Source organism: Nothobranchius furzeri, chromosome 4 (assembly GCF_043380555.1).
Source record: "Nothobranchius furzeri strain GRZ-AD chromosome 4, NfurGRZ-RIMD1, whole genome shotgun sequence".
NCBI lineage: Eukaryota > Metazoa > Chordata > Actinopteri > Cyprinodontiformes > Nothobranchiidae > Nothobranchius > Nothobranchius furzeri.
The window spans coordinates 7313310-7335874 of NC_091744.1; the positions used below are offsets into that span (position 1 = coordinate 7313310).

General features: G+C 41.6%; 2 protein-coding genes across 7 annotated transcripts in view; both read right to left on the reverse strand.

The window, feature by feature from the left end:
• The window catches only part of LOC107397182 (endonuclease V), a 70062-nt gene extending 56134 nt beyond the window's left edge, over nucleotides 1-13928 (reverse strand). For all 5 annotated transcript variants that reach the window (XM_015977102.3, XM_054737971.2, XM_054737970.2 and 2 more), the window contains exons 1-5: nucleotides 13653-13928; nucleotides 12679-12850; nucleotides 9403-9537; nucleotides 3498-3537; nucleotides 2758-2870 (exon numbers count right to left, since the gene is read on the reverse strand). In XM_015977102.3, coding sequence (XP_015832588.3) covers nucleotides 2758-2870; nucleotides 3498-3537; nucleotides 9403-9537; nucleotides 12679-12850; nucleotides 13653-13696 — 504 coding nt within the window. In that variant the 5' untranslated portion in view covers nucleotides 13697-13928. The remainder of the gene's footprint in view (nucleotides 1-2757; nucleotides 2871-3497; nucleotides 3538-9402; nucleotides 9538-12678; nucleotides 12851-13652) is intronic.
• Nucleotides 13929-18944: 5016 nt separating this feature from the next.
• LOC107397181 (SEC14-like protein 1) overlaps nucleotides 18945-22565 on the reverse strand; it is a 39155-nt gene continuing 35534 nt past the window's right edge. The window contains exons 14-17 of one of the 2 annotated variants that reach the window (XM_070550038.1): nucleotides 21731-21982; nucleotides 21429-21607; nucleotides 21062-21088; nucleotides 18945-19187 (exon numbers count right to left, since the gene is read on the reverse strand). In XM_070550038.1, the coding sequence (XP_070406139.1) occupies nucleotides 19082-19187; nucleotides 21062-21088; nucleotides 21429-21607; nucleotides 21731-21982 (564 nt within the window). In that variant the 3' untranslated portion in view covers nucleotides 18945-19081. The remainder of the gene's footprint in view (nucleotides 19188-21061; nucleotides 21089-21428; nucleotides 21608-21730; nucleotides 21983-22565) is intronic. The other variant, XM_070550039.1, reaches the window with a different exon arrangement.

Below are 22565 nucleotides of genomic sequence, written 5' to 3' on the forward strand. Positions count from 1 at the left end.
ACCCCGCTGGATTTATAACATTATGTTATAAATAGCGTTTCACTTTACACCAACGGTGATTTTTAAAAAGTCCGGATCTCTACCAGCTTCTGTTGCTGGTGGTGTTACCGGGTTCAGCTGCTGCTCTCACACCGGAATGAGAAGATCTCTGAACGGCGACGCTCATATAAATAAATAACGTAATTTTAACACACGTAATCATACACTGGAGCTTTAATATTGTTAATAATTATCTCGCTTTACACTAGAGTGGACGGCGCGCAGTCTCTGTGGTGAAATACCCATCCATCAGGATTATCAATAACTAGTATAAACACATCACATTTATCCCTGTCCCTGTTTTCCTCGTGAAATAAATGAATGTTAATCTTACCCGGCAAAAACATGCTCGCTGCAAATCTGAGGGCTGCTAGTCCGCTTGATTGATTGCTGCAGTTCATCTCCGTCCTCAGTCTCCATCAAAGTTATTAAAAAAACAAAACGAGTTGAGTTTACGTCCTTGTCTGTTAGTTCAGCCAGCCACGCAGCAAGCTAAAGCCATTTTACTGTCAAATCAATTAAATAAAAGCAATAAAAGGCTACAAACTGGCTTGTTTTTACTAGCTTCACTGGAGTTTCTACGGGTGTAAACGGTCTTTTTGCCATCCATCATGGCGAAGGCGGTGGTCTCACGAGTGGCGTGACGTCACGTGCAAAGGGTCAATACATCTTTGCCCCCCTCCCCCTGTCACACTTGGTGTGGGGTGTGGTGCCTTGGTCTGCCTGAGTGTTCGCGGCTACCGGGTCAGGGGGTTTAAGAATTTTAGCTTCTGCCTGATCAATCCCAGTAGCTGCCTGGTGGGATCTGGGTCCCTGGGCTCTGTTGGGTCCCTGGCGTGGCTGGTCACCCCCTGGGTCCCGGGTCGCTGGGTTCCGGGCTCAGCTGGCTTGGGGGTGGGAGGCTGCGGGCGGGCCTGTGGGCTTGCCGCCGATATCCCCCGGGACTCTGCCGGCTGCTGGTTGTGGCCCCCGGGGCGATCCTCTGTGCCTCTCGAGGGGGGCGGGTGCTTTTCTGGTAGCAGTCTCCCTGGGGTCCCTGGGCTCTGGGGCAGCTCCTGAATCTCTGAGACTTTGAGCTCCATCCATCTCCTACGCATCTTTGGGGGGCAGATCTGTGGCCCCTCACACTCTCTTTTGGACGCTTTTATAGAGAAACCTTACAAAAACACGCGCGTGTACACACACAGGTGCTCACATGGTGCTCTCATAAGTATGGACTTGGGCATGTTCAACACATGTCTTTAGGCTGTGGTTGGCACTTAATGCACTGTGATTTATTATTGTGATTGTTCAGTAAAACAATGGTGATTTTATATTTCCCCATCAGGTTGACGCAGTGATAGTTTGCTCCTGTTGTATTGTATGTCCCTTTTCTTTTTTTCTCTCTCCTTCTGCAGGTCTAGCAGCAGACTCTTGTTCAACATTGATTGTTTGTTTTTGTTTTTGTGGGAACCCCCCTCCCCCCCTCCCCTCCCATCTTGTGTCTCTTCCTTTCTCTTTCACCTCTGTCTCCGTGTCTGGTCGGAATTACAAAGCATTCAAAAAACAATAACAATAAAGTTTTAAGTATCAGGCGTGACATTAAAAGCAGAAGCTTTGATGCTCCACCTAAGAGTAAATCTGTAAGGCTTGTCACCAGCATTCAGACATTAATTCTGTTTGCTTCACAGCCAGACAGGACACGGTAGAAAAATAAATAAATTAAAAAAGCCTGTTGGTCTGAACAGGGTTAGTAAAGAAGTTCTATCAAGTGCATTCTTCTTCGGACCTACAACCATGAACAACGTTTTAAAGAAATAAGTGTTTTTAAAGGTTTTTAGATGTTTCTTTGGTCATTGAAGTAAAATTATTAGAATCACATCACATTGATACAAAGAGTCAACATCAATCAAATTTTGGCTTAGATCAGAGAACAGCCCGTCATCAATACTTGGAGTTTGTCAGCATTTTGTGGGTCTATGTTGGTGCAGCTGCCTCTTGAGAACTGACCACAACTTCTCAATGAGGTTCTGGCTGGTGGAATTTCCTGTTGTTTATTGATGGCTGAGTGGAGTTCCTCTTGGAGGACATATTGGTACCATTCTGTTCTGAGGCTTAACTGTAAGTCTTAGAGGAATGAATGGTCTCATGATGTTTATCTGTTGGAGGGACACAGAATTTCTCTTCTCCAGAAAATCCAACACTCATTAAAGGGATTCATCAAAGATCATGACTTTACCCCCTGTATTCAGCAATCTAATCCCACGACCTTTAGCGGGATGTCAGCCTGTCCCTGAGAGTTTTCTTGGAGAGAAGGGGCTTCTTCTTTGCTTCTCATCTGACCAGGCTGTCTGCCAGAGGTCTTCTCCTCATGGTGATGCAGGTAAACTCATATCTGCCTATCCCACCCTGCAGCTGGATCAGCTTTAAGGGACAGTTTTAGTTCTAGCTGGATTTCATTCATTCTCCTGAAGTCGTTTTCACAAATGCAGTGAAAATCTGGTTTGTGATATTGGTTTATTTTTCATGGTAAAGAGGAGCTGCATCAGATCACTCCTTATAATATTATTCAGAAAACATGAGGCTGAAAACTTTGTGGTGATTATTATTAGAATCCTTATGTTTGATTTCACACTAAGTCACTAATAGATTTGTGGTTTCTGTCTCTTTCACACAAATACGAAAAATAAAATATTCAGATTATTCAGTTTTGTTATGCAAGTAAATTGATGTTCTCACCTGTGATTGATGCTCTTCATTCTTATACACACCCTGCACCTGCAGCAAGTTCTTGGCCACGCCCACACTGGGAATCCCAGACAGCACGCCCAGATGACACGCCAGGCCAAACTCTGCAACAGAGACAGTCAGTTTCTACCACACGATTAAAAAAAACTCCATCAGATTACCACACAACAGGACACAGCAGGTTTTATGCAGCAAAGATTATCTGACAACAAAGAGACTCACTGTGGGAGGAAGAATAGTAAAAATAAAGGAGGAATAAAGATGTGATGAGCTATCGAAGGTCAAATCGACTTTATTTGGCCAAAGTGAACATTTTGTTGTGGTTTTATATGGTCAATGTGGGTGAGAATTTTCTTTGCATTAGACTCTGATCAAGTCCTTAGAGCTAACACAACACGTCTGCTCTTAGATCCAGGTCAGTTTGAATTAAATCGGCATCTTCCTCATTTTGTTCAGTTTTTTAAATTTTGAGTCATAAATGTAAGAATGTTTTACATACCTAGAAAAACTGCTAAGAAAGACGGATATGAAAGGGTAATTATTGGTTCGTTTTCCCCTTAAGATGCCTCCAGTATCAAGATTTGTACCTTCCCTCAAAACCTGCTGTATCCAATCTCATGGATGTCTACTGCCCTCTGGTGGCAGTTATGCATGTTACTTTTCATATTTGAACCCTTTAAATTGTTAAAAATAATTGAAAATGATTACAGATGTTGTTTGGGCACACACACCTCTGTAGTGGAAGAGACCGTTCCCGTCTACAAACACGACCTGTTAAGAGGAAAAACAACCCAAACTGTAAACAGAAACTCGTCTGTCTTTAATAAAACAGATCAGTTATATCAAACTAAAGCACAAAGCAGCTCTCAGCCACTGTCCAAGTCCACAATTGTTTTTTTTTTCTGTTCATTTATAATTCAGGACCTTTGGTGCCTCCACTGTCACCACAGTCAGAGATGTTAGCATGTGAGATGGAGCGTGTCCTTCTGATATTTACACACTCCAACACACCCATGAATTCCTGAGTTCAGAGGTGATGCCACAGTCGTGCTTCTGCAGGGAATCATGTGGAAAATTCACATGGAAGGCTGCTGGAAAAGAGAGCAGTGTGCGTGCGTGTGTGTGTGTGTGTGTGTGTGTGTGTGTGTGTGTGTGTGTGTGTGTGTGTGTGTGTGTGTGTGTGTGTGTTTGTGCTTGTATTTGCACACTTGTGAAGACTGGATTTGGGATATTTACTAACCTTCTTACGACTGATGGTCCTTGCTAGGACCCAAACCCGGTCCTAATACTGAGTACTCATTAGGGGTGAGGCTTACAGATAAGATGTGAATTGAGTTTTTGTTACAGATGATTTTAGGAATACACTGGTTAGGGTAAGGGTCAGGGTAAGGGTTAGGCATAGTGGACTCACTAAAATGAATGGAAGTCAATACAAAGTCCTAACATGGATGCAAATACAAGAATGTGTGTGTGTCTGTGTGTGTGTGTGTGTGTGTGTGTGTGTGTGTGTCTACTGTGATGGAGAGACGAAGTGGGAGGAAGCAGGGGAGGCGAGGGCTGTGACAAACAGAAGTGAGTGGGTGAGTGAGGATGATTAAGAGGTGACACAGTGAGAGGGAGAATAGTGGCGCTCTGTCCCATAATTAAGCCTGAAGTGAAACATGATTATTCGATTTAATAAATGTCAGTTATCCTTGCACCTTTTCCAGCATTGGGTCTGTAAGGACACAGAAACTTTTCAAATCTTAGAAATCATCTAAAAGTCTTTTATCCATAACGTTGTTCAGCTGAAGTGCCGTTACTGAATTTAATATTTTGTATTAAACTTCCCAGCTTTGCCTTAAGTGAGTTAGGCAGATATTAGGGTTGGGCGATTTGTATCATTTTTCACGCCGCCAATCGTCAGTCCCATAAATGAAGATGGGCGATTTATTTGTGCATGAGACTCTGAGCAACGTCATGACACACAAACTGATTTGCGAACACAGAAGAAGTCCAAACGCTGATTTTTTTTAACAGAAGCATAGTGCATAAGTTTGCTGGAACAGAAAAATGTTTTAGTTACATTTTGTATTTATAATAATGTTGTTCTTGTGATAAAATTATAAAATGTGCAAACTACTTTGCATTAGTATGTGTTACAACCAGCCGTGCCCACTCAGTCTACGGAGAAGCATCTTTATGATTCTGGTTAATATGTTCTGCTAGGGGAGGTTCAAGACTTACTTTGGAAGGGGGTGAGTGCACTGTTAAGAGAGGCACACTTGTAAGACAACTTTAACTTTACAAACATTGCCATTAAAGGTGTAACATGCATGAATGAAGAACGAATGACATCCTGTAGTCAAATTTGGATACTGCAGAACATTTTTCCAAACAAAAGGTGACTTTCTCACCACCATTCCGTGAGTTTATTGGCTGTTAAAACGAGTTATACACAGTACGTTGATAAGTAGATGAATACAACGTTATATCTAGTGTTAACATTCTTAGGTATTTCACATTAGGGAGCACTTACTACATTTATTACGGTAGTATGCCTCCAGCATTAGAGAAGTTTGCTGTCTTGCTGTTATAGTTCTGAACAACTCATTAAAGGAAGTAAAATGCCACCGTTGACTCATTATTCACGTTATAGACACATTTCGCTGTGATATTGAGTTGTTGGAAATTGAAAAAGCAGTTTGAGATATTTTTAGAGTTGACTATTCTCTCTCTAATTCCCCGTTAGCATTGTTAGCTCAATGTTATGTTTATGTATTTGTAGTGTTAGATAAACTGGATACTTATCTCAGTATGTATATTTTAACTCTACTTGAGACCAATAAGCTGTAATACTCTATTTAAATATAGAATATCACCTTGCCTGGTCTTTGTTTGTTTTAGTCAGAAGATTCTAGGATTTTTTATTCATTAGGGAATTGTACACACTTCGCTTTGATTCAGGAAACAGTCAGGTTTTAAAAATTAAGAATTTATTTTACAAACAATTAAGACTTGACAAACTGTTTAAACTACTATTTACTGTGAGTGGATGTGAACTAAAGGATGGTGTCTGGAACTTATGTGTAATATAATGTAATCAGAATCTCCGTATCTCAGAGAGCTGAGTCCTGGATTTTAAAGAATTTGGTTTGCAAATAAGCTAAGATGTTTCTTATTAAAAGCATCGAGACGCAATCTGTCTGAAGTGTCTACCTCACCCGTTCTGGAGACCCCCGTCTGGATCCGAGATGTCAGGAGGAGTGATGACCTCACACACGAGATGGGTAGAGAAACCTTAGTGCGACCAGGTCGGTCCTGAGATGTCTCCGGGTCACAATGACTGATGAAACTGGTTGTGTCTTAAAAAATAGCTCTGAAGGAGTTTTGCAATATCAGCTTTGTTCTGCAGGAAACCATCATCAGCTTCGCAGGTGCGAAAAGGGTTTTTAAAGTTTTGACATCGTGTCAAAATCTTTGCTGGTTGAAGAGGTTGGCTAAGATGGCCGGTCTGAAGCTTGCTCTTTAACTGACTAATTACTCAAAGCCATCTAGTTTTAAGATATCAATATTATGATTTGGCCAGCCAATCAGGGGCTGACAAGTTTGAGAGATGTTACCAAGAATCTCAGAAACACACCCTCTATGAAGACTATGAATCTGGGCAAAAGGTTAACTATGTGTCATGCGTTAACTTAACATTACTCCGTCTTTGTGTGAGTGCAGATTTTGTGACTTTATTAAGTAAACATACTAAAACAATCATTGAGCACAGATTAATGAAACATTTAATCATTTATAATTATAATAAGTAGCAATAGCAAAGGTTTATTTAATGATCATGATCTAGCTTGTAATTTTTAGCAGTTCATATTTAATTTTAAAAATCTTCTCTTCTTTTCTTCTGTGAGCAAGGAGACTTAGATAAAAGAGTTCTGTGAGGAACCTTGGGAAAGAAAGTTATTATTTATCTTTCATTATCTCTGCCAGAGCTTCAGGCTTTCAGTCTCCTGTGAGCAAAATATTGTAGGTTGTGTCACAGCCAGGGTAAGTTGACCTGGCTGTGGATTTGACCTGTGGGTCTCAAAATCAGGCCATTTTATGACGTTACATATTTACGTGACGCTTTTGTCCAAAACGACTTACAAGTGATAATGAAGCCAGTAGGTTGCCCTTGAGGCTAATAACAAACTCTAATCAGTCAATCTTAGGTGGCAGTGAGGCAGCATAATGAATCATAAAGGGAAGTGAACAAGGAGTGGACAGTAGAGTGGGGTACGGGTGCAGGGAGAGTCCTAGTTTAGAAGATGCTCTCTGAAGAGCTGGGTCGTCCCCATTCTGGTAGTGTTTGGTAGGCACTTCTTTTATCCATCTTTTGTAGTTCAGTTTTGAAAAGTGTTAGCTCTGTGCAGACTCAGCAACCTCATGGGTTCACAGATTTTAAATGATTACTAAGTCCCTCTTTAGCTTTTCTGAAAGGAGAAAAAATAATAACCCCAATGGCCGGCTGAGAAGGAAATCTGTTTCAGTATAACTTTCATTTGAACATGATTGAGCCAGACTGTTTTGTCTGTTTGTCTGTTTGTTCCTCCCTATCTTATCCCAAGGCTCTTTGTCTGTCTTTGGGTGTACGGCGCTTCTGCATTTTTTCTGGAAACTGGAAATGATTAAAAATGGACCTGGTCAGTTGGTCTCTCAACGCGATTGACAAAATTTTTTCAGCGATGAGAATGGGAGAAGGAGCTCCCGGTTGCCCCTCTGGGACAGATCCAGTTGGGCATATCATGGACTCCTGGAAACAGTGGAACTTGATCTGCCTCTCCCAACTGTCTGTAGAGGATTCTGAAGACGTCTGGATATTCATTGTGTTGGTGTCAGGTTTACTGCTTTTTGGCCTGGGTGGTTATCTAGCTTACCGGAAAATTAATGAGCTGTCGAGGAATATTGGCTCAATCCCGGAGCTCAGGGATGGATTACACCGTGCTGTGAATGCACAGACTCATATAACTGTCGAGATGAGTCGTAAGCTTGGAACTTTGGCTGAGATTCAGACTCTGGCACAGAAGGTGGATTCGATCAAGGAGAAAGTTGACAGATCAACACGGACTGGGATTGATCGACTACACCATTATTGGATTGAGAGGGGTTGAGGACCAACAGAACTTCAAAGGGACTTTACGGAGTTTTGAATTTTTATGCTCGCGATTGCCCCCTCAGGCCAAAAGCGTAACGGCAGCTTCAATAGTAGACTCGTGCACGAGGCGCGCATGCTGTACGTGCACACTCCTTGATGAAAATAACAGCTGAGACAGTCCCTTGTGTGTGTGTGTGTGTGTGTGTGTGTGTGTGTGTGTGTGTGTGTGTGTGTGTGTGTGTGTGTGTGTGTGTGTGTGTGTGTGTGTTTCTATACATGTTTTGACTGTCAAACTTCCATAATGCCCCTTTAAGACAGAGAGGAAATTATCACTGTCTGGCCCCAAAACAAGTTCTTATCCGAATCTGGTGCCCTTGAGCCTGTGAGGCTGAAGCGATAACTCCTCCTCAGAAGAAATGTGGAATGCTGCCGTCGCCATGGCAACTCTGTCTCCCTATCCCAGCCTGGGTGGGACTGCAACCGGTGAAGGCCACTGAATCTTTCCAGGAGTCACTGTGCTCTCTAAACCCAACGACCTCCCCCCTGTCCAAACGGAGGTGATGGGCGCTGCTTATCGTGGTGCAAGCACTGATGTTTGGAGAGTCCTCAACCCTACCTCCTCACCTAGTGGACACTTGTTGTGTAATGTCTGATGTCTGTTGCATTTCTGTCTGAGGTGTTTTTTGCATAGCAAAGCTGCCCTCCCTGTGGAGGGTAACTCTGAAGTGCCTTTTTTCCTCCACCTGACTCAATCCTCATGTAAACCCCTCTGATCTCTATTAAGGTAGCGCGACTCGGGTTGCGAATGACCACAGTCACCAATTCTTGTCATGTGTCTATGTATGTATGTCTGATCTCAGAATTGTGTGTACTGAAACTCTAATTTCCCTCTGGGATTAATAAAGTATCTTTGATTTGAATTTGAATTATTTCACTGTAAAATTCTGACATGTTGTACCTTTAAATATTTCAAAATTTACTGTAAATTAATAATAAATAATAAAACGATGTAAAATAGCAGCTGGAAATAGTCACAATTGTTTTTCATACAATAGCTTTTCAATAAGTTTCAAAATATAACAATTTAGCAACTTTGACATTTGTTATCGAAATAACAACATGAAAATATTCATCTCAGCATCTCTTTTCAATTTCAGTTAAATAAATTCACACACATGCTTACGCTCTGCCCTCATAATGGGGGGGGGGGGGGGGGGGTCCCAGGTTTGCTGTCCGGGTGGCACTGGCCCACCCTGGACCCTCCCTATCCCTGAACCACCCCTGTATACAGCAAAGTCCTTCAGACATAAACTGAAAACACCGCTGTATTGTCCATCTAGGCAGCATTAAAGTAAATATATGTCCCCCGTGTCCTCTCGTGAGTCTCACATCTGTTATTTACTGTCAGGTAAATAAAACACAGCATGTCTGAAATACAGCTCACCTTCTTCTAATACATAATAAATAACAGTTAGGAGAGGCCAGATAATAAAAATGTGTTTGTGTTTCTGGACTCAGACCTGAGGCATGAGTTCAGGTCGGGTCAACTTCAGTCGCTGCAGCGCCTCCAACAGGAACGGGGTTTCCCTGAAGGCCAGGAAGCCGGCGATGTAGGGAGCCGTAAGGGCCACCATCTGACTGTCCTCATACAGAAGCTTCAAGGACAGACAAGAAACAAAAATCAATCTTTATTTATCAGAGTGTAGGAATAACTTAACACACAGTGACACACACACACACAAGGTTTATAACAAACAAGATCTCCCAGCTGATCCAGAAAATTTACATTCACAACTAAATAAAGACGTGTGGACATGTTTTATCAATTACCTGTTTCATTAAAAACTGGTTTGTTTAAACTACAAAAAACAGATCTGCCAAGAAAATACCGTTTACAGCTTGTGTGTCCTAATTCAAAGTATAGAAATCAATTGTAACGTGAGGAAATATGGGTTTTCTGTCACAATGGGGGTGTTGGACTCAGCTGTGTCAAAGCTGGGTCGCTGAGAACTTTCACCCACAGATTAAGACCTGAACGCCAGCGAGTCTGGGAGGAAACCATAACATCAACCACCTGCAGTCTACCAGAAGATGTGTTTACATGAGTTGTACCCAGACCAAGTCAAAACATAAAGTTTAAACTTCTTTTTCTTGATTTTAATGTTAAAGTAACCATTATCATTTTGCTCATTATAAATGTGATTAATCAAATGAATGACTATTTAGCTTTGGGGTAATTATAATGGTTTAATGAATCCATTCTTAAATAATGTTGAGAATGTTTGTTACTGACCTTCACACACACTCAAGCACAAACATTCACACACATCCACACACACCTGCTCACAGTAAACTCCAGACACATTTGATGACGCACGTTTGCTTTGAGAAGAGAAAGGTTTTTGGTAAGTTTTCAGTCTTATGATTCAGTTCGTGTTGGACAACGAGAGAGAACAGACCTGAAAACCAAAGGGGGGGCAGAGCCTGTTGGCTCGTTCTTCCCCCCTTTCACGCTGTTTCTGCCACGCCAGGCAGAATAGCTGAATCGCAACTTCTAACGCAGACTCACTACCGAGTCTTTTGATTTCTGAGTGAATTAACTTAAGAAAGCGCGTCGACAAAACGCTTTACCATCAACGTGTACCGAGGACAACTCTGGACCGGGTCGCAGCGCATCTTTGTCTTCTCTGCCAGCCAAGGTGTCCTGGATGAAACATCCTAAGGTGACGCCCCGGATCCGAAAGAGGGTCCAAAAGAATTCGGTGAGACAGAACACGGTGTTTAGCGTTTTGATGCATCTTTTCCACTAAACCTAAGTTTATTCAAACCATCACTTTTCACTCAGACACCTGTTTCTTCCTGAAGCAAAATCAGATGCACTCACGCATACATCTCATCTCATATCACTCTCACAATCACAACATTCTCAATCTTCATAAATTCACCAGAAGGTCTATTTGAGCAAGAACAGCATATAAACTGTTAAAAGATTGTCCCACAAAGTTACTAATGTTGATTGTATTTCCTGTTTGTCAATTTCAAAATCATTAGTTTAATTTGAAGAATTAAAACTTTTAAACGTCAAACTGGTTTCCTCATTGAACTGAAACACAGACACTCAGATATTATCGGCAGTTTATGGATGAAAACAACCTTTGAGTCTTCTGAACAATATAAAATTTGGTGATTGATTTATTAAAATTAATATTCCGAATTAATACGTAGCATGGTTTCTCTTTCATAAAAGAGCATAAATCCATAACGCTACACAATTTACATTGAACAAAAACAGGACGAGGCACAGACTTTAAGGAAAGAAATGGTAATAGGTGTTCTCTTTCCCTGTTTTGGTAAAAATTCTACAAATATTTTACAGGTTTTGCCATTTGGATGCTTGAAATCAGAAGCCTGATTGATGAAATCAAAGATAAAACTTTTCAATCGGCTGGAGGCCAACAAAATGATGAAAGCTCAAGGGGGTGCTGCTCAAAACATTTTAGATAAGAAGGCTTTAAAAAGGTTGACTGCAGCCTTTAGTCAATATAGCTACAGTTTTTATAAAGTCCTAAAAAGGCCAAGCAAATACTCAGAGATTTGAATTTCACCATTTAGTGCTACCTGTTTTTATTAATGGCTTATCTGCTTTGAGTTCATGGGACTTCACGGAGTTTTGAAATTTTATGCTCGTGATTGCCCCCTCAGGCCAAAAGCGTAACGGCAGCTTCAATAGTAGGCTCCTGCATGAGGCACGCATGCTGTACGTGCACACTCCTTAACGAAAATAACAGCTGCGACAGTCCCGTGTGTGTGTGTGTGTGTGTGTGTGTGTGTGTGTGTGTGTGTGTGTGTGTGTGTGTGTGTGTGTGTGTGTGTGTGTGTGTGTGTGTGTGTGTGTGTGTGTGTGTGTGTGTGTGTGTGTGTGTGTGTGTCCCAGAGGACAGAAGAATGCACAGCTAATTAATTAAATAATTTGGTTCTGTACCTTTCTCTTCAGCACAGCCGACAAAGGTTTAAGATGGGTCAGTCGTCCTGCATGCTCAGATCATTCCCTTCCCTTGCTTGAAAATTTGTTCCAAAATGAAAGTTGAACCCACATCTTTTTTATCTGTGAATTCAATGCCGTTCGGCGAGTCTCAAATAAAAATTTGGGCATCTTACTGTAAAAAAATATACCATTAATGTAAAAAAGAAACTCTAAATAAACCATGTTCACATCCAGAATCGAACCCAGGTCTTCTGCACGAAAATCCGACACCTTACTAGGTGATCTATAGCACCAGTGACATTTATATCCTTGATGACAGCTGAAAAAAACGTCCAAAGAACGGTTCGGAGCGAAAATGGCTATTTTGTTGCTAATTTGCAGGAAATATCTAGAAGAAAGTAGCTAAGGGTCCTCAGACGTAGCTAGCTTTGTCACTAGGCGTTAGGAACAGCGACAAAGTTGTACTGCCTCTCTCTCTGCTGCTAAAGCCACGGATAGCAAATGCTACGGGCTATGCCTGAGCGTGAATGCGCATGAAGCAGCCTGCTCGACCCGAGCATCTCTCTTTTTCTGTGATTTTACAGAAAAACGCAATCACAGTAAAAATGCCAGGGCTCATTCTACAGGACCAGGGCATTGCAGGAGAATGTATGAAGAAGACATTTATTATTTCTATACATGTTTTGGCTGTCAAACTTCCATAATGCCCCTTTAAAGAGCCTCTGCTTTCTGTTGCTGTTCCTAATGCCACCACTAGTAGTCAATATATTTCAGCTCAGTGAGGTTAACAGGTGAGTCGGGGTCAGCTCACCTCCAGATCAGGGTAACTCAGCACCACGAGCTGGGCGCAAGCGTTCACTTCATCCCCTTTGATGAATGAGAGATCTACGCCGCCGACCCGCTGCAGGCCCAAGAAGTCTGGCCTCCTTTGCCAGTCCTCGGTGTCATCCTCCACCACCTGCTGTCTGAGACGCTCCTGCTCGCTGCATCAGTACAAGAGTAGAAGCAATGACATGGAAAGGGCTGAAAATGGACAAGAACATAAATCCAGCAACCCTGGAAAAATAACAGGTTCATCTGAGGTCATATATCATCGATATAAACTTTCAAAATAATCATAATTTGAATAATATTTTTCCAAGGACATAATTTGTACTAAATGCTTCACCAGTCCATGACAGTGACACTCAACCATTCTCTCTCTCTCACACTCACACACACACACACACACACACACCTACGGACTGCTTAGAGTCACCAACATGCCTACTTTTGTCTTGTGGGAGGAAACTGGAGAAACCCCACATAAACAACGGGACAACATCCTAACTCCACAAAAAGACTGCAGCTGGGATTTGAACCTACAACTGCTTGTTGCGAATCATCAGTTCTACCAACTGCACCGCCATTGACGTTTATGTGTATGATACAAGAAGTTATTATTTCATCTCTCCAATAGATCAAAAATTAATCGTTATTTATTTAAGAGTTACCTTTTAACATCATCTAATCTATGCATCAGGAAAAAATGGCTTTTGTTTCTAAAAATAAAATAAAATATACCTGCTTTGAATAAAGATCCCAAAATAATCCTTACATATCCAAATCCGAAATATTAAACCAGATTCATCTAACCGCAACAACACCTGTTAATAGTTTATGAGTAGAAGCCTCAAAGGTGTAGCCTGGCAAGCCAGACTACATACATATATTATTTAAACTTTGCAAAGCAAGAATTTGGTCTAGTTAGGCTACCAAAGATGTTTTAATCAGAAGTATTCCTACCTTTCCCAGTGTTTGACTAAATCTTCCGGTGGAGAGGCGGACATCTGCGTCACCACGTTAATAAACACGCACTCGATTAAAAACCTGCTGTTTTAACGATTAAATATATTAAAAAATGAAAAAAGTTTACGTCCTAAGAAAGACTGTTTACTTCCGCAAATGATGTGACGTAACTAGAAGGGTGGAGTCGTTGATTTTGGTTGTCGAGGGCTGCCATCTAGCGGTGATAAAAGTGATTTACAACCGGTTTGGTTAGGGGTCAGTTTTAGTGGTGGAGGCAGTAATTTATCACTTACATGATAATTCAAGCATCATACAGTCATTGATTGGTTTGAAAACGGAGTGGGAAGAAGAATAGTCTTATTTAACCCTACCTGTTCACTTTACAAAAGTAAAACAATACAAAAGAAACAGAACAAAATAATTTACTTAGATTTGACGAACTGAACACAAAACTACGAAGATGATTATGGCCACTGAAAAGAAAAAATAAATAAAGAGAATGCTGACTTTAATCTCATAATTTTGACATTTTTCTCAGAATTCTAACTTTAATGATTCTGAGAATAAAGTGAGAAACATGTTTCTTTTCAGTGGCCCTAATCCTCTTCCATTGTTAAATAAATACACCAACATTAGTCAACAACTTGACGAAAACCTCAGTTTTTTTTAAACAAATGAAACCAGATCTCTGCAAAAAAAACATGAGCTTAATGAAAACATTCAGAAGTCAACGTCTCAATGAAGACCTTGTGTTTTTAGGGATGAAAGCAGATCTCTGCAAAAATAAAATAATAATAATAATAAAAGAAAATAAACATTAATCTGAAAAAGTTAAACAGTTGTCAACGTCTTGACGAAGATAAATTCATGATACTGGGGTGGTGTTGGTGTAAACACCCCAAAATCATCTGCCCATGTATGGGCAGGCCCCTTAATAGACTGGATCTATATAGCGCTATAGGCACTCAAAGTGCTTTACATTCTGAACACACACAGCCAGAGACATACAGGTGCTGGCCAGTAAATTAGAATATCATCAAAAGGTTGAAAATATTTCAGTAATTCCATTCAAAACGTGAAACTTGTACATTATATTCATGCAATGCACACAGACCAATGTATTTCCAATGTTCATTACATTTAAATTTGATATAAGTGACAACTAATGAAAACTCCAAATTTGGTATCTCAAAAAATTAGAATATTCTGAAAAGGCTGAATATAGAAGACACCTGCTGCCACTCTAATCAGCTGATTTACTCAAAACACCTGCAAAGGCCTTTAAAAGGTCCCTCAGTCTTGTTTTGAAGGCACCACAATCATGGGGAAGACTTCTGACTTAACAGCTGTCCAAAAGACAATCATTGACACCTTGCACAAGGAGGGCAAGACACAAAAGGTGATTGCTAAAGAAGCTGGCTGTTCGCAGAGCTCTGTGTCCAAGCACATTAACAGACAGGCGAAGGGACGGAAAAAATGTGGTAGAAAAAAGTGTACAAGCTCTAGGGATAACCGCACCCTGCAGAGAATTGTGACGACAAACCCATTCAAAAATGTGGGGGAGATCCACAAAGAGTGGACTGCAGCTGGAGTCAGCGCTTCAAGAACCACCACGAGGAGACTCATGAAAGACATGGGATTCAGGTGTCGCATTCCGTGTGTCAAGCCACTCTTGAACATGAAACAGCGCAAGAAGCGTCTCGCCTGGGCCAAGGACAAAAAGGACTGGACTGATGCTGAGTGGTCCAAAGTTATGTTTTCTGATGAAAGCAAGTTCTGCATTTCCTTTGGAAATCAAGGACCCAGAGTCTGGAGGAAGAGCGGAGAAGCACAGAATCCACGTTGCATGAGGTCCAGTGTAAAGTTTCCACCGTCAGTGATGGTGTGGGGTGCCATGTCATCTGCCGGTGTTGGCCCACTCTGTTTCCTGAGGTCCAGGGTCAATGCAGCCGTCTACCAGGAAGTTTTAGAGCACTTCATGCTTCCTGCTGCTGACCAACTTTATGGGGATGCAGACTTCACCTTTCAACAGGACTTGGCACCTGCACACAGTGCCAAAACCACCAGCACCTGGTTCAAGGACCATGGTATCCCTGTCCTTGATTGGCCAGCAAACTCGCCTGACCTTAACCCCATAGAAAATCTATGGGGTATTGTGAAGCGGAGGATGCAATACGCTAGACCCAACAATGCAGAGGAGCTGAAGACGACTATCAGAGCAACCTGGGCTCTCATAACACCTGAGCAGTGCCACAGACTGATCGAGTCCATGCCACGCCGCATTACTGCAGTTATTGAGGCAAAAGGAGCCCCGACTAAGTATTGAGTGCTATACATGCACATTCTTTTCATGTTCATTCTTTTCAGTTGGCCAACATTAGAGAAACAAACATTTTTTCATTGGCCTTTAGAATATTCTAATTTTCTGAGATACCAGATTTGATGTTTTCATTGGTTGTCACCTATAAATATCAAAATTAAACGTAATAAACATCGGAAATACATTGGTCTGTGTGCATTGCATGAATATAATGTACAAGTTTCACGTTTTGAATGGAATTACTGAAATATTTTCAACCTTTTGATGATATTCTAATTTACTGGCCAGCACCTGTAGTAAGCTACTACCACCGCCGCCCTGGAGCCATTTTGCACCATCAGCCTACTATAGCAACCATCTCTATGAAGTTAGGCTCATCCTACTAAAACTAAAGCTAAACAAATGACCTGCACTTGTGTAGCACTGGTCTGAGTCGGAGCACTGTACTCTGCAGGAATACTTCCTCCACACACACACGCTGATGAGCAACAACTGCTGCTCTTAGATGCCAAGGGTATAAGTTAAACGCAGAAATCCCCCCTTTTTTTTCAGAAAAAGTAATATTCTTACTCTATTCGATAAAATGTCAGTTTTTTGGCTTAACCCGTCCCGTAGAGCCCCATGTAATTTGAACTCTGCATTAGCCAATCGTGTTAGACATCTGTATATGAGCTGATGTCTACAAGCTGGTGCAACCTTGTGAATACAAGGTTGAGAAATAGTTAAGTATTTTTTAACACAAAAAATATCTTGCTTTGAATATTTATGAGTTTTTTCAGAATGGCGTTTTCTTCCTGAGGATGATTCTGTCCAAGTGAGGCAATCATTCAGATCCTTCTCAGAACTGACCAAAAATGCCAACACAACTGGAATTATTTTCACATCGTCAAAATCACACAGTTGAACACTTAAATCACAAAAAAAGATCCTGAACCAGGTTTTTGTTTTTCTTTTATTCATAATTCAAGTTTAATGTAAAGGCGACATGTTTTCACCCATCCAAACTTACGCTTTTACAATATGTTTTCACATGAAGGTGTAAAGAAGATATGCAAATATGTCAGAGAAAGAAGCAGTGAGACAAAGTGTTGAAACTGTTAAGACAAACACTCATAGCCCTAATTTGTGGGAGGAAAAAATAAAGAGTCTTGATGAAAATGTTGCAGGTGAGAGCGGCAGGAAACAGCAGAGCACGGAGATCATCCGTTTAATCAGAGAAAAACATCCTGGCGCCTAAAAGGTTTCTAGGATGATAGAAGAGAAATGATGAAATAACAGAACACAGTTTCCAAACTGCTGTGAGAACTCTTCAGGTGAAACAGTCAGGTGAGTTCTGTAAGTGCTCCAGGAAGAAAAGAAGTGAAACAGACTTGTGTCTACATCCTACAACCTATACATCTCTTCAAATTTACACACACACACACACACACACACACACACACACACACACGCACACACGCACACACGCACACACACACACACACACACACACACACACACACACACACACACACACACACACACACACACACACACACACACACACACACACACACACACACACACACACACACACACACACACACACACACACACACACACACACACACACACACACACACACACACACACACACACACACACACACACACACACACACACACACACACACACACACACACACACACACACACACACACACACACACACACACGTTTTTCCTCATGTTATTGCAATGAATGACACTTAAATAACTGTTAAAAATGATGTTTTCATTAACAAATACAGGCAAGGGCCCGTGTTTTAGAGCCTCACAAAAGCAAAACTGGTTTAATTTTCTTTTTTCCCCCAACAGCTGCACTCCGTATCCATGGTAACAGCATCCAAAGACTTGGCAACTATTAATGTTTACACCTGCTACAGGGAGTCAGTTAAAGTGGACACATGAATACCTAACGTCTAGCTTAGAAAACAAAATTTGCATGGAAGTGTTGCATTCTGAAATGTTTCATTCGTTGGTTAGTGGTCACCTTGAACGTAGCAGGTACATTTCTACGTGATGCTCACAAAGGCTAAAATGGTATTTATTGACACATGGCTCTTCAAATGGCTACAACCTTATTCCTAAATAATAAAACCCCATGTGCACGTAAAGTAGCCCAGCACAGAAATCTTCACAAATCCAAACCCAGCACAGCATCCCGTATGCACTCTGACCTCTACGTCACTAACGACACATCGCGCCACTCAAACACAGGCCTCTCATTGGCTAGCAGGCCCCACAAGTAGCACATTCACCCAACCAGGAAACAGGCAGCACATCAACTGCGGGAGCGGGGTTCCTCAAAGCAAACGGACACGCATTACCGCACGAGCATGAATGTAACAAGGTAGAAATGCTAATATTTTCCTGGCAAAATTTTTGTGGCACAAACCGTTTTGTTTTCCTACAGAAAATACCCACAATCCTCCTTTTAGATCTTAATAATAAATAGAAATATTCCACACAGCAGAAACCCGCGGTACTTTTACCTCACCAAGATTCTACGAAGCCCTCGTTAAACCATGAATATCAGAAAAAAAACCTCACCGCCGTCACAGAAATATATTTTTCTCTTAAACCGGACGATTTACTAACAAAGCTTACAATAACAATATGGCAAACTTGTGCACGTCACAAACCGTTGGTGCGTGCATGTAACAGCACATCCAGTCCTATTGGTGTCTGTTCAATGTAACAGCTCCTTCAGCACCTCCCCCTGCTCCCGTAGCTTCAGGATTGAAATATTGCTTCTTTGAGCCGAGCTCCTCCCACTAGATGCTGGCGTTTCCGCCCTCACAAGCAAACATTCTGTTTGATTCATCCGCTGCCCAACAAAACGCTGGACACAAAAATATATATGACCTTTGTGCAAAAATCAGCCCTTAAAATCGTACACAGTGTCTTTTTTTTTTTTTTTGCTTCAGAATTTCATAACTCTTCGTCTTCTGTTTGTGCAATCGAGTCCAAAGACGACAGGGAAGGTGGGGCGGGAGGAGAGTTGGCTTCCATGCCGATGACAGTGGCATGATGGATTCTGGGACTGACGCCCTCCTTCATCGGATCCTATCTGGAGATCATGGAGCTGGACTGGGAGTGGTTGGAGGCGGTGGTGGCGGCGCTGAGCTGAGAGAAACCACTGTGGCTCGACTCCAGGCTGGTCATCGAACCCCTGGAAGAGAACAGATGCAGAACGAGTGAACACCAGGACAAAGTGAGAGTCCCACAGCGGCGAATTTCACGTATCCAACACCAGAGAGACCCCAGCCTGTCACCTGGAAGCACCGAGTCACGAGTCATGCTCAGGATGCAGAACCATGCAGCCAGATCAACCCTGCTCAGGCTCTGCCACAGGCTGCCGCAACCACCACTTAACAGAGCTGGACGATACGTTTCTACAGGGGTTCCAGCAGAGATGAGGAAGGTTCTGCTGAGGTTTAAGCATTCAGCTCTGAGCAGCCTGTGGCAAACATGAGTTACTGTTTTAATCTCATCAGAATATTTGCATCAGATAGAACTGTTTAGATTTTATCTGGAATCTATAATCCTACATAAGCACAAATATGAAAATGCTCGTTAGTTTGTTTGAAAAGCAGATGAAAAACTTTATCGTCCCAAAGGTCAAAAGGTTTACATGATCTTTAATGTCTCCGGTACCTAAATGACTTAAAACATCAAAAACTGCTCGTCAAAGACGGATGAAGCCTCCGAGAATAAACTCTGAACAAGTTTTGAAACTTTGATCAATTAACACAAACAGCAGGACTAGGAACCTCTCGCACTTCCATTAACAGATTAAAAAGCTCCCAAACTACTGAGACCAGCATAAGATCTACTTAAACAGTGAATATAAAAAGATTTTTTCCCCCTCATTAATCGTTTTAATAACTTGTCTGAGTGAAGCACGGTGAGTCGCCACCTGCTGGCCAAAAAAGCTTAAATGCAGATTTAAGAATAAAGTGTAAAGGCTTTGTCCATCTTTGACAACCGTTTTTAATTGGTTATAATATGAGCAACGTCCCACACTAAACCCTGTAACACACACACACACACACACACACACACACACACGCACGCACGCAAACGCACGCACACAAAGCTGCAAAAGCTTAAAATCACGCCACCAAAACCCTGAATGCTGTTTTTAGTTCATTAAAGGTGTAGTCTGAGGTGTTTTTCTCAAGCATTTGTTGCCACATTGTTTTTCCAACTTGTGTCATCTCAATCGTGCCAACGGTACAATTTTTCATAAACTGTGCCTACCTTTGTTCTCAAAGGTTTAAAATGGCATTTGAAACATTTAAACGTTTTGTCAAAATAATGACATCTGAATCGTACAATCCTGGAAAAACCTCATCCCATCATTGTGACTGCCCCATTCTTAATGATTGGATACTGAGCTGCCCTCTGATCATCCCCCATAAAAACACCACACTCCATTTGCTAGCCAACTAAAACATTACATAGGTGTTATGGCAGAAATGGTGCCACCCAAAAACCCAAAAGACATAAGACTGAAATCTCAGGAACAAGCATTGTACATTCCTGTACTTTGCTTCCACAGCAAGAAAAACATCTCCTATTCCACCTTTAGGTAAGTAGTTAAAGAAAGCAAAAATATTTTAATAAACAAAAGCAAAACAAAAAAAAAAAAACTATTTCAGGGATGAAATAAAATGAAATGTGCGCTGAGAGAACGTTGAAGTTCTGTGAGCTGGTGGTACAAATAAATATAAATAAAAATACACCAGGATGTCTAACTGGTTCCGGTGCTCTTAAAACAGATGATTTTCCTTATTGTTAATCATGCAAGCAGAAAAACAGTGGGTGGATTAGATCCAACTGTGGTGAAAAGATATTTTCTTTAGCGAGATCAAAGCCGGATCCTGTTAGTGGAAGCTAACAGCAGCAACAACAGATGCAAATGAGGATCTTTTTGCTGCGTTGGAAGCGTGACTGCCATGGGAGCAGTTTAACGGCTAAAAGCAGCGATGAAGATGAGCTAGTGCTAAAGGGAAAAAAGGGGGCAAACACTGAGCCACTTACAAACTCCGCACATCACAGCAAGCCGTTCTTCAGAGGAGGAAGAAGAGGAGGGGTCGTGAGCGATAGAAGGAGCGGATTGGAAAGAAAAAGATGGATTAAAGGAGACTTTAAGGGAGCGGTGGTCGTCATTTCAAAACCTGGGTCTAGAAAACTTAAGATGCTCTTTGAAGCATTTCATATCACAGAGGGACAAACTGGAACAAGAGGAGTAAATCTGAATGAACCATAGCAACAAAATCAGTCTGAAAAGTAAATATTTGAGTCACGTAGAAAACTAAGACTAATCACAGACTTTACGCTGCTCAGAAACATCTGACCCCGTTTCTGTTCATTTTACCCAGAATTCACGCTCAGCTCAGTTACCAACCTGAAGTCCTCAGAGCCCAACACCTCGGTGTAGAACATGACTTTACACTTGTGTGAGGAGACCTGGAGCGTGGCCAGAACATCGTCCATCCGGGGCAGGTTGGTGGCCGAGCAGGCCGGCATGTTGTGAAACTTCCACTGCAGGATGTAGAAACCGGGCCACCGGGTTATGTGTGATCCCTGAGGACAAAAGATTAATAGAAGTTTGCCTGCAGCCTTCTGAAGTTCTCATTTTGAGTTGAGCTGTGATGGAGTTGGAGATATTTTGGTCAAACGGTGTTTCCTCAAACGCCAGACCCTCACCTGCACACTCTCACCCTCCTTGCAGGTGAGCGGGGACTCCACCATGCTGTAGTCTTGACCCAGAGTCCAGGACTTCTCAATGAGCTGGATGTTGTTGACTCCTGGGGAGGTGATGCCATGCGTTCCTAGGGGCTCTTTTCGTGGGAGCTGGGGGGCCCGCTTTGAGTGGTAGATGTTGAAAACGATGTCGCCTTTGCAGACGTCAAAATCCCAGGTGATGACGGAGGCGGCGTCGATGATCTCGATCACAAGCTGCTCAGAGAAACAAACGTGCTAGCTGGACGTCCACCGTTTAGGATATGTTTATTTATGCAAGAGGTTTCATGCAGTCTAATTTTCTGATATTTTAAACTGTTTTGGGACATTTTGTGATTTGATTTGAAAATTTCTTTGAGTGAATTTGGTAAATTCACAGAAAACGTATTTGGCACTTTAATTTTCTGATTCAAAACTAAATTCAGTAAACAAAGAAAGCTGGAGACAATGCTTCTAGAAAAAACTATTTACAATCTTAATCCTAGTTTTTCTTTTATTAGAGTTAGTAAAAATTTACTATTTTAGCTTTGTTGTTCAAAGCTTAATATGAAAGTAATCTGGGTACTCAAACATTTACATATATTTTCTTTAAACATTTCCAGAAATGGAAAATTCTTGGACCAAACTCAGTTTATTAACTTCTGTCCCCAAACGGTTGTTGTTAAAATCTGAAACTATGATTTACGAGCCTCCTTGCAGTTAAATAGAAAAGATGAGTGAGCGGTGACATCACATCTACTTCCAGAGGGGTAATTATGGAAACAATCTGGTTGGATTATGTAACGGCATGTTCCAGCAG